This window comes from Octodon degus, unplaced genomic scaffold (genome assembly GCF_000260255.1).
Source record: "Octodon degus isolate 3935 unplaced genomic scaffold, OctDeg1.0 scaffold00008, whole genome shotgun sequence".
NCBI classification, from domain to species: domain Eukaryota; kingdom Metazoa; phylum Chordata; class Mammalia; order Rodentia; family Octodontidae; genus Octodon; species Octodon degus.
This window is the reverse complement of record NW_004524584.1, coordinates 13,399,829-13,415,094: the sequence shown is the minus strand read 5'-3', so window position 1 is coordinate 13,415,094 and position 15,266 is coordinate 13,399,829. Positions and strand designations below refer to the sequence as shown.

The 15,266-nt window shown below is 45.4% G+C and overlaps 1 protein-coding gene across 1 annotated transcript in view; it reads right to left on the bottom strand.

The window, feature by feature from the left end:
- Positions 1-15,266, bottom strand: part of Srgap3 (SLIT-ROBO Rho GTPase activating protein 3) — a 242,316-nt gene that overhangs the window by 39,999 nt on the left and 187,051 nt on the right. Inside the window, exons 10-11 of the mRNA XM_023704533.1 lie at positions 7,400-7,427; positions 2,498-2,600 (exon numbers count right to left, since the gene is read on the bottom strand). Coding sequence (XP_023560301.1) covers positions 2,498-2,600; positions 7,400-7,427 — 131 coding nt within the window. The remainder of the gene's footprint in view (positions 1-2,497; positions 2,601-7,399; positions 7,428-15,266) is intronic.

Below are 15,266 nucleotides of genomic sequence, written 5' to 3'. Positions count from 1 at the left end.
CATCTACTATTATGAATTTCAGGATGCTTCTTGGTCCTGCTGAGCCATCACAATTATGGAGTCTTGGTATCATCATTTCACTGAAACTTTTCATTGGTGTTGGTTTTTGTGAATTGGAGTACAAAATTAGATTCTGATCTCCACAATATAGAGTAAATATATTATGTTGCTTTCCATTCCCCAAGAGCTGAGAATCCTTTGAAGGAAATCTGCTGCCTGCAGCCTGGTGTGCCTGGGTACTTAGCGCGGGTTGTCACACTCCTCTGATTGTAGGTGACCCAGTAGAGCATGGCTATGCAGAATGCAACAGCATGTAACAAGTGGGCCATCCTTGTTCCAGTCATGTCACTATCATCCCTCTGGTCTGTCCACTTCCAAGGCTGTGCACCAACTCCAGCCTGCTGCCACTGCTTGGGCGCCCTGGGCTGCCCCTCTTCTGGGGCTCTCTTCACAGCCAGTTGGCCAGAGCTCTTGCAATGGGCTCCTCTTGACCATTTATGCCTTCACTCAGTCCATAAGGACAAGCTTTGGATAGAGCATTTTATTCCAAAGACTAAGGTGCCTGCCCATTTGCATACACAATTGGCATCCATTGGCACTGAAGGCCAATGGCAAAGGCCATGCGAGAGGCTCTGATGAAGACTGGCCGAGGAGCAGTTGCAGTCATGGTGCTAGATCCAGAATGAGGAGGTTCCGGGCACTCGAGCTCCTGTGCTTGCAGATGCTGTGACATGGTGATGAGGAAGAAAGGGTGGTCACTATACGGTCACATTGTGTGCAGGACCTCGCTATTGAGAGAATGCTGAATTCCACTAAACACTTGATTTTCAAATATTTCAGGTTATAGTTGATCCTTTTCAAGTATCCTGACTGATCAGTCACTTTCAAAGCGGGGATGGCGTCTCTGTCTCTGAGTCTTTGCCCTTCTGTCCTTCCTGTCCATGTTTCCATGTGCCTGTTCTTCCAGGGATCACCGAGCCTCCTTCTAAGCTCCTTCTGCAGTGCCCCGGCACTGCCAGAGCCTGGAGAACTCGCTCCTGTGGAGGCAACCTGCCTGGTGCTCAGCCAGTCTCCTGCCTGCTTCTCAGATGAAGACCTCCCAGGCTCAGCTCTAGGCTTCTTGAGGGCCAGCGTCGGCAGCTAGCCTCTCTTCTGCACGTGTGGCTCCTCAGACCACCAGCAAGTGAGAGGAAAGCCTTGGAGGAGGGAGGAGAGAGAGAAGGATGCTGCGCCGTAACGTGTGCCCTACTGGATGGCAAGCTGCTCCTTCTGGTTCCTCATGTCCCCCGATCCTGCCATGGGGGTCCTTCAGGGAACCTCCTGTGGTGCCCCACAGCTATTATTCTAAAGAAGCTTTGCTGTTCCTGGATCCTGGGCTTTCTCAACTTGAGCTTTGCTCTTCAGCTTTCTGTTTCTGCTGTTCTCTGTTTCCCCCACTCAGCCCACAGGTGCAGACAGTTCTGAGATCCAGGATGGTCCTACCTGCCTCCCATGCCCAAAGCTGACCTGTACCCAGTTCCTCCCTGTCCTTCAAGTCCTATATTGTATTGCATCTGGGGATAGAAGATAGAGAGCTGGTGCAGTGGCGGCTTCTGTGACCCTAAAGCCAGCATCAGTGCTCAAGACTTGTCTTCTAAGTGGGGCCAGTCTTCTTTGCCATGATGTCTTCATTGGCTGGTAGTGGGCTCTCAGCTGGCAAGGACTCTCCCAAGGCCTCTGAGCAATGTCAAAAGTGCACCTCCTCTTCCCGCAATTGCCTCCTTGTGCTCTCACAGCTCCACCACCACCTTACTTCATCCTGGGCTGGTCTATCTAGAAAAGCTTGGCCTTATATCCTTCACATCAAAGAAAATGAAAAGAGAAACTCACCTAGCTGATACACTTAAATCTACAGTTTAAAGGGTAGACGGTAACCTGGACCTCCAAAGGGACTTCTCAATGCTTTTCCCATCTCCTAAACCACCTAACAAGAAGAAAACCAAGCAGGACATGTCTCATATACAGATGTGTTACTTTCACCGGCATTTGTGTAACTAAATGAAGCACTAACTGCTTCCCATAGGAACCACATGTTTCCCACAGGGATTTCCTTAGATGGCTTTTGGCTTATGTCCTCTCAAGAGATGTGGGTGTGAAGTGAGCCTGTAGGGAGCTTCTGACTGTCCCCCAGACACTAGGACTGCAAGTCTGGAAGCAGCAAAGTGTGGCTAGCCGGGGTTACTGTGGTGGCGCCTCCCCTCCACTGGGACTTCATGCTCAGACATCCCCATCTCTTGGGTCTGAGCAACACGAATTTCACTTAGGGCCAAATGATCAAAGCTACTTTGATTGGAAACCCTTGCTGAAGCTAAGCACAAACTACAGTGAGGGATGAACTCCTGGCCTGGCGGAGGGGATCAAGTGTTCGTTCCGGCTGGGGCAATGCTGTGGGCTAGGGGGTGGGGGGCTGCCATTACATTGGGTGCATTCGCGGACTCTGCAGCTCCCCAGCAAGTACCTTAATGAAGGTTTCCATACTGCCGTTAAAGAGTTTATGGCTATACACTGAAAGAGGCCTAGGTCTCCTCATTTTCTGTGGTTTAGGGGGAAGGCAGGGGGGCCTAGGGGAAAATGGAACAAATAAATCAAGAAAGCAACCAACATAAACATACAACTGGGAAAGATGCTCTTGAAACCCACACCTGGAGGAGAATAGAAAATACAAATGGAAGTCCCTGGCTCCCAGCACATTGGTTCCCAATGTTCCATCTGAAGGCCTTTGGATGTTTTAGAAGATTGGAATTTACCCACAATGCCAAGCAGAAGCAACTCTCATATAACAAAAATGCATTCTAAGTTATAAGGAGGGGAAAACAGTCTAAGAAATCACGAGACTCCAATCCGAGGCTGTCATCCTACAAAGCTGACCAGATGGAGTGGGAGCAAGGGTGAGGGATTTATTTCCCTAAGAAAGCAAGAGACTTTCAAAAGTGACCAGGAGGGTTAATTTTCATTATGTTTGGCTTAAATTCATCACCAACTCTCAACCCCCAACGTAGCTGGTCACTAACCTCCCTCATGCCTCTTTTATTTCAGACGCACTTGACTAGTCTTTACTTCATTGGTTTGGGAGGCAGGCAATTGCTAGTCTCACTTCAGAGATGAAGAAGCTGATGCTGTGGGGGCAGTCTGCAGCTTCTTTGGGGCCCCCAGGTAACTCAGGATGATGACAGTATTCCATTCTTTAGTCCAGTGCACTTTTCATTAAATCACTTTAAAATCTATTACCATAGTCAACATCATGCCAGCGTAAGGCTGTATTTTACAGAGGTAGAAACCGAGGCATAGAAAGAAGGATTGGCAGAGCCAGGACTTAAACCAGGCTTTTTGAACTCCGCTCCCAGGATTTTTCCTACCAGGTCACAGTCATGGAGCCTCAGGGCACCTTGTGACTTCCGGCTAAGAACTTATCACCCCTGTTAATCCTTGGCCTGGGCTCCAGCTGAAAGTGTCTTGCTTTACTTCAGGATCTCCACTCGCTGTGCTCGGTTATTGGCCACAGGGAGGGGAAAAGACAACACAGTTTTCTAGGAACAACAAAACAGCCACAAACACTAGCCCTGCTTCCAGAACTGCTCACCATGCATGTGCCTGAGCTGGCCCAGTTGCTCATCTCAACACCCAGATTCGCTTGAATCAATGCTGCCAGATTTCCCGGACAAAGGCTTTTTGAGGTTAGCAAGAGGCCCTTACCTGTGAGGCAATTTATTTTCTAATGGCTTTGTTCAAAATTTGGGAAGAGATAAATGGGGGCTCATCCAGGCACAGATAATGGCCACACACGACAAGCAGAGGCCTGTTCTCCAAGTCTCTATTGATTTTTGTGAATGGACACAACATCTTATGGACAGCACAGCCAGCCAAAATCAATAGGGTTCGTGCCACCTCTCCCAAGAGTGTGTGCCTGTCTCCTTGAGCCATCCAGCCATCCAGAGCACTGTGTGCAGCTCCTCGGTGTCTGAGTACTGAGCAAATGCTGCTGGCTCCAGGACATGCATGGGCAGGGCTACAGCGGAGTCCAAAGAGCATGCCACCCAAACACTGGGACAGAAACAACGGCACAGACAGACCAAACTTCTGAAAAGAAGCAACAGGCAAATTATTTCAAGCCCATCTTGGATATATGTCAATTTGGTTAGCTAAGTCCATGTCATTTTTTTTTTCAAAAATAACTTATTGTTTAAGGATATGTGAATGTAGGGAGGGGTGAGATTTATTACAATGGATGTGTTTTTTAATTTCCAAATGCAAAAGAGTGCCAAACACAGGGCATGAGGCCATTGGTTTTAAGTCTGGGGTTCAGATAACTCAAGGATAGCAAAACCAACACTCTGCTTTCATGATATTTAGGGTTCCCAGACTGCTTCCTGATCTCACATTGCAGGACCTCCTAACAAGCATCCTGGGAAGGGGCAAGTGTTATTAAACCCACTTTCTACATAAGGAAAATGAACCCATGTGAGATGAGAAAACTTGCCCAAGGTCACACAAATAGAATATGATTGAGCCTAGGGGTGGAGTGCGACTCATCTACACAAAGCTCCAGTGTGAGCGTGAAACTGAAACACTGATTTAGAACAACCAGCAGTAGGATTAAGTTATCTACTGAATTCTTATGACCAATGAGAGTGGAGACGTGGTATGGACACAGGACACCAGTGTCAAAAACTCTAAGGTGTCCAACCAGAGTGTTTTCTTAAAAGAAGTCCTGAAATTTACAAAGTGGCATAAAAAGGAAACTAGGACATGTTTCCCCATTTTTTTCCTGCCCAATCCAGTAAGCAAAGGACTGGTTGGATCTGAACAGGATTTCTCTCTTTGGGTGGAGTCTCTGACAAGGAAACGTAGCTATCCCAACTTTGCATGACATCAAATTTGTATCCACTTACTGAAGTGCTGGGTGGGGCAGGAAGTGGGGAGCAGGGGGACAGCTCAGCCAAGGGAAGTGGGGCAGCCTAAGCCTTCCATCTCGTCTGCTGCTTAGTTGCAGAGCAAAAAGGAAAGAAAAAGAGAGAAAGAGAGAGAGAGGCAGGAAAAACAGGAACAGAGAAAGCCACAGAGCGGAAGAAAGAGAAACCAGAGGCCAATGTCCCCTTTCTGCCTTTCAACCAAGATGAAAGTTAACATACATTGGCAACATAAGAGTTGGCCTCAGAGTTGTTCTATATCAAAAAGAATGTGATTAAGAATTACCCATAATTTTTTAAAAAATGCCCTAGACAACCCAGGAGACATGGGTGTTAATATCCAAAATGACAGCAACACTGAAGTTTGATGGTGGTAGGGCTCCTGGAGCCTGTGAGTGGGTACATAACATGTTGCATCCGTTTAGACATAATGTCAAGTGTTTCACCTCTAATCTAGACCATTTGGGGTGGACTGCTGATTTGGGTAAAGGTAGCTGACTTTCTCGGAATCATAATAATTAGAACCCACATCTGCATTTTGCTCTGCCATTCACTGTACATTTTTTAATTGTATTAGTTTGTACCTGGCCAGCCAAAATTATAGGGTTACTATGAATTTGGGCTATTCTAACACAAAGTTTTTAAGTGTGAGAAAATATACTGTAGCTGATGTACAAAAACTAATCCACCTGTACTATACAAGATCAGCAGCAAGTTGGCTGAGGGAATCTTTTTTTTTTTTGCAGAACTGGGGATTGAACTCAGGCCCTTGCACTTGCCAGGGAAGTGCTTATTCCACTGAGCCATCTCCCTGGCCCTGAGGGAATCTTTTTGAATGGCCATGCTGGTGGTACTGGCCACTGGATATGATGGTATGATGTCTATGAAGAGAAAGAGCTGTGCTTCACCTTTAAGATGAATTTCAGCATCACCTGCACAGAGCCTTGAGTTCCACAAGTTAATGATGGTGGAGCTGAAGAGAGGTTTTTACTTTATTAACAAAGTTGCCTTTGACCTTGGCCAGGGGTCAGAGGGCACCACGTAGGCCTGTGGTGTAGGGTGGGATATCTAAGTGGGAGGCCTGATAATCTAGGCTTGGATTTACCAGGCCCCTGGTCAAAGAAAGGTGTTTAAGATGGCATTTCAGAAGGCTTTATTTAAAAAAATAAAGCAAAAAAGCTCTCAATTTCCTCGGAAGGAAGAGCCTAGGCCTAGCCAAGGGTTTGATCCCACGTTTCCCCTTCTGCCTTCCGTTGGAACAGTCAGTCTCCTGCATGAATCCTAGGAACTAGGAGGAAGTGAGAGATGACTCAATTTATTTCCCATCTGTTTCACTATTTGCAGACTCATGTAAAATATGGCTTGTGTTGTTTGAAGGGGGCATTAACAACATTCCCTTGCTAGGACAGAGCATTAATATGCGTGTTTCCGAGAAGTTCTTCGAAAGGGACCTTGCACATCTGCTGCCCTCTGGATGCAAAGCTGCTGGCCTGGTGTGACTCATCCTCGTGCCCCCACAGCCTGGGCCCAGGGCAACAGGTGTGTAGGCTATGCTTAGGCCCTGTGGCCCTAGGCCCCATGCTTTCCAGGCCTCAGCCAGCCTGCTGCCTCCCTGAGGAGGCTGGAGAGTTCAGGGTTCACCACAGGTCTTGCTAAGTATAGCAATTTTCCAGGATTCTGGGCCATCCAGAAGAATTTGTGGGAAAGGAAAAAATGATATCCAGTCCCTGGGCCCAGCGAGTCAGGCAGGTGGCTCTCAGTGTCACATGCAGGTGGCACAGTGACCAGGCTGACTCACTATGGGAAGCCCACACCACCAGGGCTGCTGACAGAGTGGAGCTGTGAAGGTGAGGCAGACTGGCTTAGCTACTGCGTGGGAAGGTGTGCACTGGCTCTGGTCTGCTCAGAAAGAAGCGCAAAAGATAACACTGAACAAGCTGAAGAGAAAGCAGAAGTTGCTCATGGATTACTCTTTCCTTAGCCCATCAAGTGCTCCCACTACGTGGACAGCACAGCTCCTGGGTACGTGGCTGCGGTGTGCGCATGCACAAAACCAGCTGCGGCAATGCTAGCCAAGCCCAAAGCCTGGAAACAAGGGCCTGGGGAGAGCCTGCCCCCATCGCACACTGATGTGAGAGGAGTCAACACCCACCCAACAGTCTCTGGTCTCTCCTGGCCACCCCAGCCTCCCTGAAGGGATTATTGTCCCACCCCATGGACAGTGCCAAGGGAAAAGTCACCCTCCCCAGAGCCCTCCCTTTCTCCCACAGCACCCCTACCCCATTTGGAGGATAGTGGCCTTTCCATCCTGGACAGGACAACAACAGCATCCAGGGACTGCGCCTTCCCTCCCGACTCAGGCTGGCTGCAGCTCCAGTGGGCCACATCCAGCCCCACCCTGCACTGACCCAGCCAGCCAGGAGGAAAGCCAAACAAGATTCTGCAGCTCTCACCTGGTGGTGCCACATTCTGCTCTTTCCCCTGGGGAGAAAAAACAGAAAGTACATGTTGATATTCAATGAGAGAGAGAGAGAGAGAGAGAGAGAGAGAGAGAGAGAGAGAGAGAGAGAGAGAGAGAGAGAGAGAGAACATTAATCTTAAAAATAAAACAAGATTTCCAGTGCCCACTTAATTCCTCATTCTAACTTCCTGCCCATGGCCAGCGCTAACCCACCATTTTGGTGGCTATTTAGACCAGAGATGGTGAACTTTCAGAGCTTTCGATGCTAACAACCTGCTGTGGCATGTGTGCCTCAGGGTCGCCACCACTGGCTTAGATGCTTTGTGTGAACAGCGTTGCCCAGCATGGGGTCTTCTGTGTCTGGCTCCTTCACTCACGGAGCATGACTTGAACACACTGGGCTGGGTGGATTAGACCACATTGTCATTGTCCTTCTCCACCAGCTGCCTCTTAGTGTCTAACCCCTGAGACATGTCCCCAATCTACTACCTAAGCCAACTGCTCGATACAGGCATCCTCATACACCCAGTTGTATGAGGGAATTATCTTGAAAATTGTCCTTTCTTCTTAACACATTTTCCTACTTCACTGCATTTCAGCATAACCTTCATAGTTCAGGCCATGGTTACCAGCAGCCTGGACCATTTTCCTTCTATTTGGGTTTCCTATTCCACTACAATCCATCCTGCACTCACCAGCCAAGAAACATCTTAAACTGAGACTCCCATCATGCAATTCCCTTGCTTGGGACCCTCCAGTGACCTTCTGTCATTCACAGAATAAAACCCAAGATGCCCTCTTTCTAAGCACGTTGAAATGGGAGTGGGCCCTCTGAACCGCTCCCCCATCTACTCGGACCACTTCTCCTTAGAGCATGAGGGCACCAGACACAGCCACCTCCACGCAGCCCTCCAGTTGGCCTGCCATGCTCTCTCCCTGCACCCACACATGGTTGGCTCCTGCTTATTTTTGGGTCTCCACTGAAAAGCTGTGTCCAAAGAACAGCCTTTTCTGTATATCTCCTCCATATATCCTCTTTCTCTAAATTCTCTCTATGCACTACTTATCATTAATATTTTCTTTTAGTTTTTTTGCCTACTGCCAGTTTATCATCACTAAAAAACAATGCATTTTATGAGAGAAGAAAGGTCATTTGCTCTTAAAGCTGCTATAATACCAGTCTTAGAAGGTGTTCAGCACAAAGTAGTTGCTCAGTACATCTGCTGAGTGAAAGAATGAAGCCTTTAAGAGGTTCTGGGCCAAATAATTAAAATAGACCATAAGTAAATTATACATTAGTGTGGCATGTACCATGGGATACTGGTGCATGGGTGTCATCCTTGTAGTAACAGAGGAGCAGAGAACTGAACATGGGGTGACTTGCCAGAGATCCTACTAAATCACGCAGTTTGGTTTCCAGGCCATATAATCTGACTTCCTGTCAGAGCTTTGCTCAAAGAACCTGGCTCCCCACATACAAACACAAGGTAAGGGAAGAATAGAGAGCCTGGGGCCTTGTGCTCAGAGACTCCCTGCAGGCGGTGTGTGGCTTTTGACAGCATTCCTTCCTCCTCAGCTTCAGAGACACCACACATTGGAAGACATCTCCCTGGGCAGGGTGGGATGCTTAGAACAAAGACATTAATTGATATATTTTCCTTTTCTTACTCAAACTATACTGGAAACACAGAGGTCTAAGTCCAAGTGTTAATTTACTTTTTTGTTTTTCCTTCTTTGGGTCTCAATATCCTTACCTGTATTATCTGACTGGTGCATTGTAGGTGCTTGCATCCTGGGTCTCACTTACCAAACACCAGCAATATTTGTTTCTTAATTATTATGATTTCTTTCTTTTTTTTTTTTTGGCAGAAGTGGGGATTGAACTCAGGCCCTTGTGCTTGCCAGGGAAGTGCTTATTCCTCTGAGCCATCTCCCCGGCCCCTCATTATGATTTCTAAAACTGTTTCCTATCACTTCCCAAGACCCCTAGAAGGATGAGATCTACCCCTCGATGAGAACTTCTAATAGAAATGCAAATTGTATTTGTAGTAGCCACAACACAAAGAGCAAAGAGAAACAGGTGACATTAATTTTAAGAATATATTATATTGAATCCTATATACCATCAATATTGTCATTTCCATATGTTTGAATACAAAGTAAATAAGATATTTTAGGCTATGCTTTGTGTGTCCTATCTCTTCTGGAGTTCACCTTACACATTTAGAACTCAGTTCACTTGTCAGGTGTTCAACAGCCACCTGTGATTAGTGGCCTCTATAAGGGACAGAGCAGCTCCAGATCCTACAGTCCTGTCCTGCACAAACAGAGGAGAATTTGGAAAGAAAACCAGGCCTATTTTTTTCCTTCATATTCTGTAGGGACTTAAAGTTTAACGTATCAATACTTGATGGAAAATACCTGTTCCATGTTATATCTAAGATGTTTGATATTCAGACAGTTAGGTTAAACCCAACTGCATATGTTGTAGGGTAATAATAAGCTTCTCTTCTGGAGGGTTAAGAACCTAAGTTTGCAGACCAAAAATTAGAGAAAAAGAAGGGCTGCAAAGACAGCCAACATTTTGACCCTAGCTTTTCAAGGTTAGTGAAGACTCAGGACATAGGAGAACCTATACTGTAACATCATATAACTCAGTTGTGTCCCAAATTTTCTGATCAAGGAGATTATGGGGCCACAGAGGAATGTGATTGATGATGTAGAGTATGCCTAAGGAGAGTTACATGGAGAGAAAACATTCTCTCAGACTTTCACAGAGAGCAAATTAGCCAAGCAATGGCCATGACTCATCCACATGGCTGACACTGACAAAGGATCTACAAACTGCAGTACACGATTTCAGGATAAATTCTGAGGGGACTTGACTGAGCTTATCAGATACAAAAGCTACATTTCTTGTTATATAGGCCTTGCTTTATCTTGGTCTTAACCATCCAGCAGAAAGGTATAAAGGGTGAAGCCATGTTGGTATGCTGGGCTGTAAAGGGCTCAGGTCAACAACTTCTGACATTGCCAGGCCTGCAGATGACCCACTACTATTATGAAGTGTATTGGAATATTTTGCTGAATTCACGCACCTACAATATTTAAATGACAATGAAATACCCTTCTGTGACAAAACTAAACAAAAAAAGGGGGATACAAATGAATGACCATTTTGTATATTCAAAATAGTTAGGATAGATATACAGCTACATTCTCATAATACAATAGTGTTTGTGGATGGGATGTCATGTCTACATCTTGTACAATGAATAACCACTGAGACAACAATGTGTAATGTATTTATTATTGAAACTGTCCTACTGATTAGTTTTAAAACTGTCTCATTGGGGCTGGTGAGATGGTTCAGTGGTCTAAAGCACCTACTTAGAACAAGCTTAGCAAAGCACAGGGACCACTTTTCAATCCCCCAGCACCACATGCCAGCGAGCCCCAACCCCTGGTGGGCACACACACACACACACACACACACACACACACAAATAAAATTAAAAAGAAAAACTGTCTCATTGCTATTTGTTTCTCAAAATTATATAATATATATATATATATATATATATCCTAGATAGATAGATAGATAGATAGATAGATAGATGATAGATAGATAGATATAACCAGGCCACATTAGGGTAGGAGCGAGAACTGAGAGGAGAGTACTGTACCATGGGTTTGATTGGAACTAAGCTACACATCATTCTCTAATTTCTGACTGAAGTCACCAGTAGTCACAAGAGCAACTACAATGGGTTGAGTTGAAGTCAAAGGCCAAAGCAAAAAAGGAGAAAAGTTAGGTAAAACAGGCAAACTTCTTGTGTTTAACTTGCTTGTATGTCTGGGGTCTATGGAAAATTCCTACCAGACACCAGTTTGTGTTAAATTTTCATGCAGACCCAACCCTTTTAGAGCTGAGAGCATCCCCAGAAGGGGTCCTCCACCAATAGCCAGGGTGCTCCAGACAAGGAGGGTGGGGAATGAACCCATTCTCTCCCTCACGTCCTCAGCCTGTGTGGCTCCACTGACAGCGCCTTGGCTGCTCCACCTGTTGGCTCTGAGTGCACACCCCATGCTCTCTGCACTCACTGTGGCCCAGGCCCACACTGTTAGTCCTTCTAACTCCGCCTGCTTTCCTGCCAGGGTAAATGCTACATCCACAGCCTGGACCCTGCTTCCCCAGTTTTTTTCTCCTAGCTGACACCTTCTCAGCCTTCGATCTGAGCTGAGCTGTCTTCTCTCTGATTGCTTAGTCGAAATTGGAACTCCCCACCCCTTTCATACAACTTCCCTGTAGTCTGGGCCACACTTATCATCCACGGCACTTAGCACTCAGCACCGTGCACACACTACATAAGGATGCTTTGGTGGACAGTGGACATACATGCAACAGCACTCTCAGAAGATTTTAATGCAGCCCAAACAGTCCCATCCCAAGTGACATCACAGCCATCATAATGGCATGGTACAATTCTTTTCTCACGTTTGTCGTGATGCTGGTGTAAATACACCTCTGGACTGTTGATCACACAAAAGTACAGCACGTGCAGCACAAACACCTGACAATAAGTGAGTCTACTTTCCTTTTTGCCATTGTTTGGGATATTGCCTTTCTACTTGGGAGAACAGAAGTTTATTGCAAAGCAGTGTGCTGTGTTATCCTGGCAGTGGCCCCACACACCCCGTGCCTCTTGCATGTCTCTATGGCATCATTTTTTCTTGCACATGATTTAATCTCATGCTTCTTTGTTCATCATGGCTATACTGTGTGTGTAGGTCTGTGCATGTGCACATGTGTGCTCACATTGCTATGTTAGGGGTGCAGTGGGTTGGACCATCCAAGTCTGCAGAAGCGCACTTTGTGATGTCTACAGGATAATGAAGTCACATCCCCGAGAGCATGTCCCTGGCCTTAGGAGATGTCTGGTCCCATCTGTTGGTAGAACTCTCCTTCTCCATGAGAGGAGGGACCTCATCTATCTCTGTCCTCTGCATCCCCAGGTCGGGCCATGCACACATGGCAGGTGGGCAGGCAGGGACAAGAAAGGGAGAAGGTGATAGGGTTTAAGATTTGTGATGTGTCAGGACACGCTTAAGGCAGCTTTTCCTCTGGCAAAGAATCTAACATAGTAGTCTTTGGCTTTGCACCCACATTCTAACTTGTAAGAACCCAATATATTTAGGGATATGTTGTGTCAACTTCTAATAGCTATCAGAAATCAAAAATTGCCTTGCCTTTAAACTTCTGAGACCTATTAGGATTTTAAAAACATATTTTATAGTCAGTACTGCAGTCATGTTCTAGAAGGTCAGACTGTCTGGTCCCTGTAGGCATTTTGTTCTATGATGTGCTGTTAAATTTTGCCCTAAGAAGGTTATGTTCCACCCCTTTAAAAGATAATGTATGATTCACTCTCGAGGGACTTTAAGAAATTGAAAAACCACCCAAATCTTGTTTATAAATCCTGGACCTTACAGAATACCATGCCCCAGAGCAATAAATAGGTCACAGGTATAAAGTCCAGGATATAATAAACAGAATTATCTGGCCAATACAAGGACATAGAGAGCATCCCCCAAGGAAGAGCAGAGGAGAGCGTGTGCTCTCAGCTCCCAAGCTGTGCAGATAGCGCCACTTGTAACAAGGAATGTCAATTTCCTGGGCACCTAGCAGCTTCTTTACTAGTGTATTTTGGGGTCTATCGTGTTCAAAAATTCACTTGAAAGTAAAGATGACCCAGAAGACCTGGATTTCTCAAATTTATAGGGTTTTTTTGAGGCATTCTGTCAAATGAGTATTTTAGAGAAACTGAGGAGCCACCAGACATAATCTTTCATCTTATGAAAGAGAAAAGCCTGTGTCTCTCTAGCCAAATATTCCTTTGGCCCTCATATTTCTTGCCTGATTTTTAAATTTCTAATTCATTTATCCCCATACAAAATAGCTTGGGATGACATAAAAGAGCCATCAATGCAATTGTAACTATTCTCTGGCCTTCCTCTTAGAAAATCATTTTACAAAGTGGAAGAGTCAAAATGCTCAGGTACAGGTGATTCATGATTGGACAATCAGAAGAATGAATTCAATAAGATCCTGAGCCTTCTTTGGGCTACTAGATTGTTCTATACCCCTTTATACCCAATGGGCAAGAATTTGATCAATCGACATCAAATCTCCCTGGTTGCAGATTACCACCTTGCCCACAGGTCCTAAGAATCCTTTATCCTATAGTAATGCACAAAAATGAATGAGGGTTTATTCCAATTTTTTAGCATTAGGTTTTTTTTCAGTCATTCAGATCTTTAGTTTATAACAGTGCAACAGTACTCATAAATTGTGACAGGTATACCATCCTAATGTAAGATGTTGCTACAGGGAAAACTGCATGCAGAAACTCAGTAGGATCTTTTTTCTATATCTATTCTAAAATTAAAAGTTCACTTTAAAAACTTCTTTAGAATTGGCCGGTGTGTCATGACCATCACAGTTATCTAGGAGAGGCTTTTCCACAGCCGGTTTGCTGGTGAAAGGGCCACAGAGACTCTAGGTGTCCCTTCACTGCCTCTTCCCATACTTCCCAGACTATATTCTCCCAGATATTTTGCTACTAATCAGCTTCAATCTCTAAAGCACATCTCAAAGTAATATGTGCTTGAAGGCTAAAAAACCCAGAGAGTTAAATGGACCGGGAATTATGCCAACCTTAACTGTCACTATTATTATTATTATTACATTAAGGTCATTTACCCAAATACAATAATAAAAGGTTCCACCTGATCACAGTCAGAGAGGAACCCGAGAGAAGCTCTTTCTTCTGCCAGACCAAGAACTCATCTTGGACCTTATTTTCTATTAGAACATCCAGTTTTCAAAGCCCAGAGAAGGTGGTTTCAGTATCACAAGTAGACACCTCGTAAGCGCCTTTCATTATAAGATTCATGAGGAACAGCTCAGGGCACCGGGCTCACAGAAGCCAGTCCCCCCATTTATGGCTTGACCCAGAAGCTGCTCCATTATACTCCCTGCCTGTGTCTCTCTTAGACTTCTGTCTCTCCTCTTCATTCTCACTGTTTTCTCCCTGCCTTATTACCTACATCCCTCTGGCTCCTGTGTACTTTGGTCCCATTCTGAAAATGCCATCATTGGCAGAATTCAGACAGCAAGATAAAGAGAAGCTCACTGACACCAACTCTTCCCCACCTCTACCCCTGTCACTGATGAGTTTTGGCAAATGTATCCCTCCATGTATAATCACTGCCCACATCACCCTCATGCCAGAAATGAGATTCCTGGTTTCTTGGGGCCTAGAAGAAGAGAATGACTGCAAAGGGACACAGGGAATGTTGAAGGTGATGGACAGGTTTCATATCCTAAGTTGAGTGGTGGTCACACACACAGATGCTAAGAGCCTGGGGCCAAAATAAACTTGGTAAACTTTTAAGGGCACAGATCTGCCCAGCTGGGATACGGCACAGTGAGGGAGCAGGGAGCCATCAGTGAGACCAGGGAAGCAGGCAGAAGCCAAAGGATGGAGTCTTCAGGTGCCTGAAGAGCAGGTGGCATTGTATTCTAACTGCCACTGCAAGCCTCTGGGTGGCTTTAAACCTAGTCTCTTGGTATTTTTACATAATGGAGTATTACTCAGCTACAAAGAATGATAAACTCAAATCCTTTATATTGAAGTGGATACCACTTGAAGATATACTCATAAGTGAAATAAACCAGACACACATGTGTAAATATCATATAGTTTCCCTAGTATAAGAACTCAAAAGAAGAAATACAGATAGAAAGGTATAATACAAGTAAAAGGAAAGCAGGAACTCAAGGACTAACTAATTAA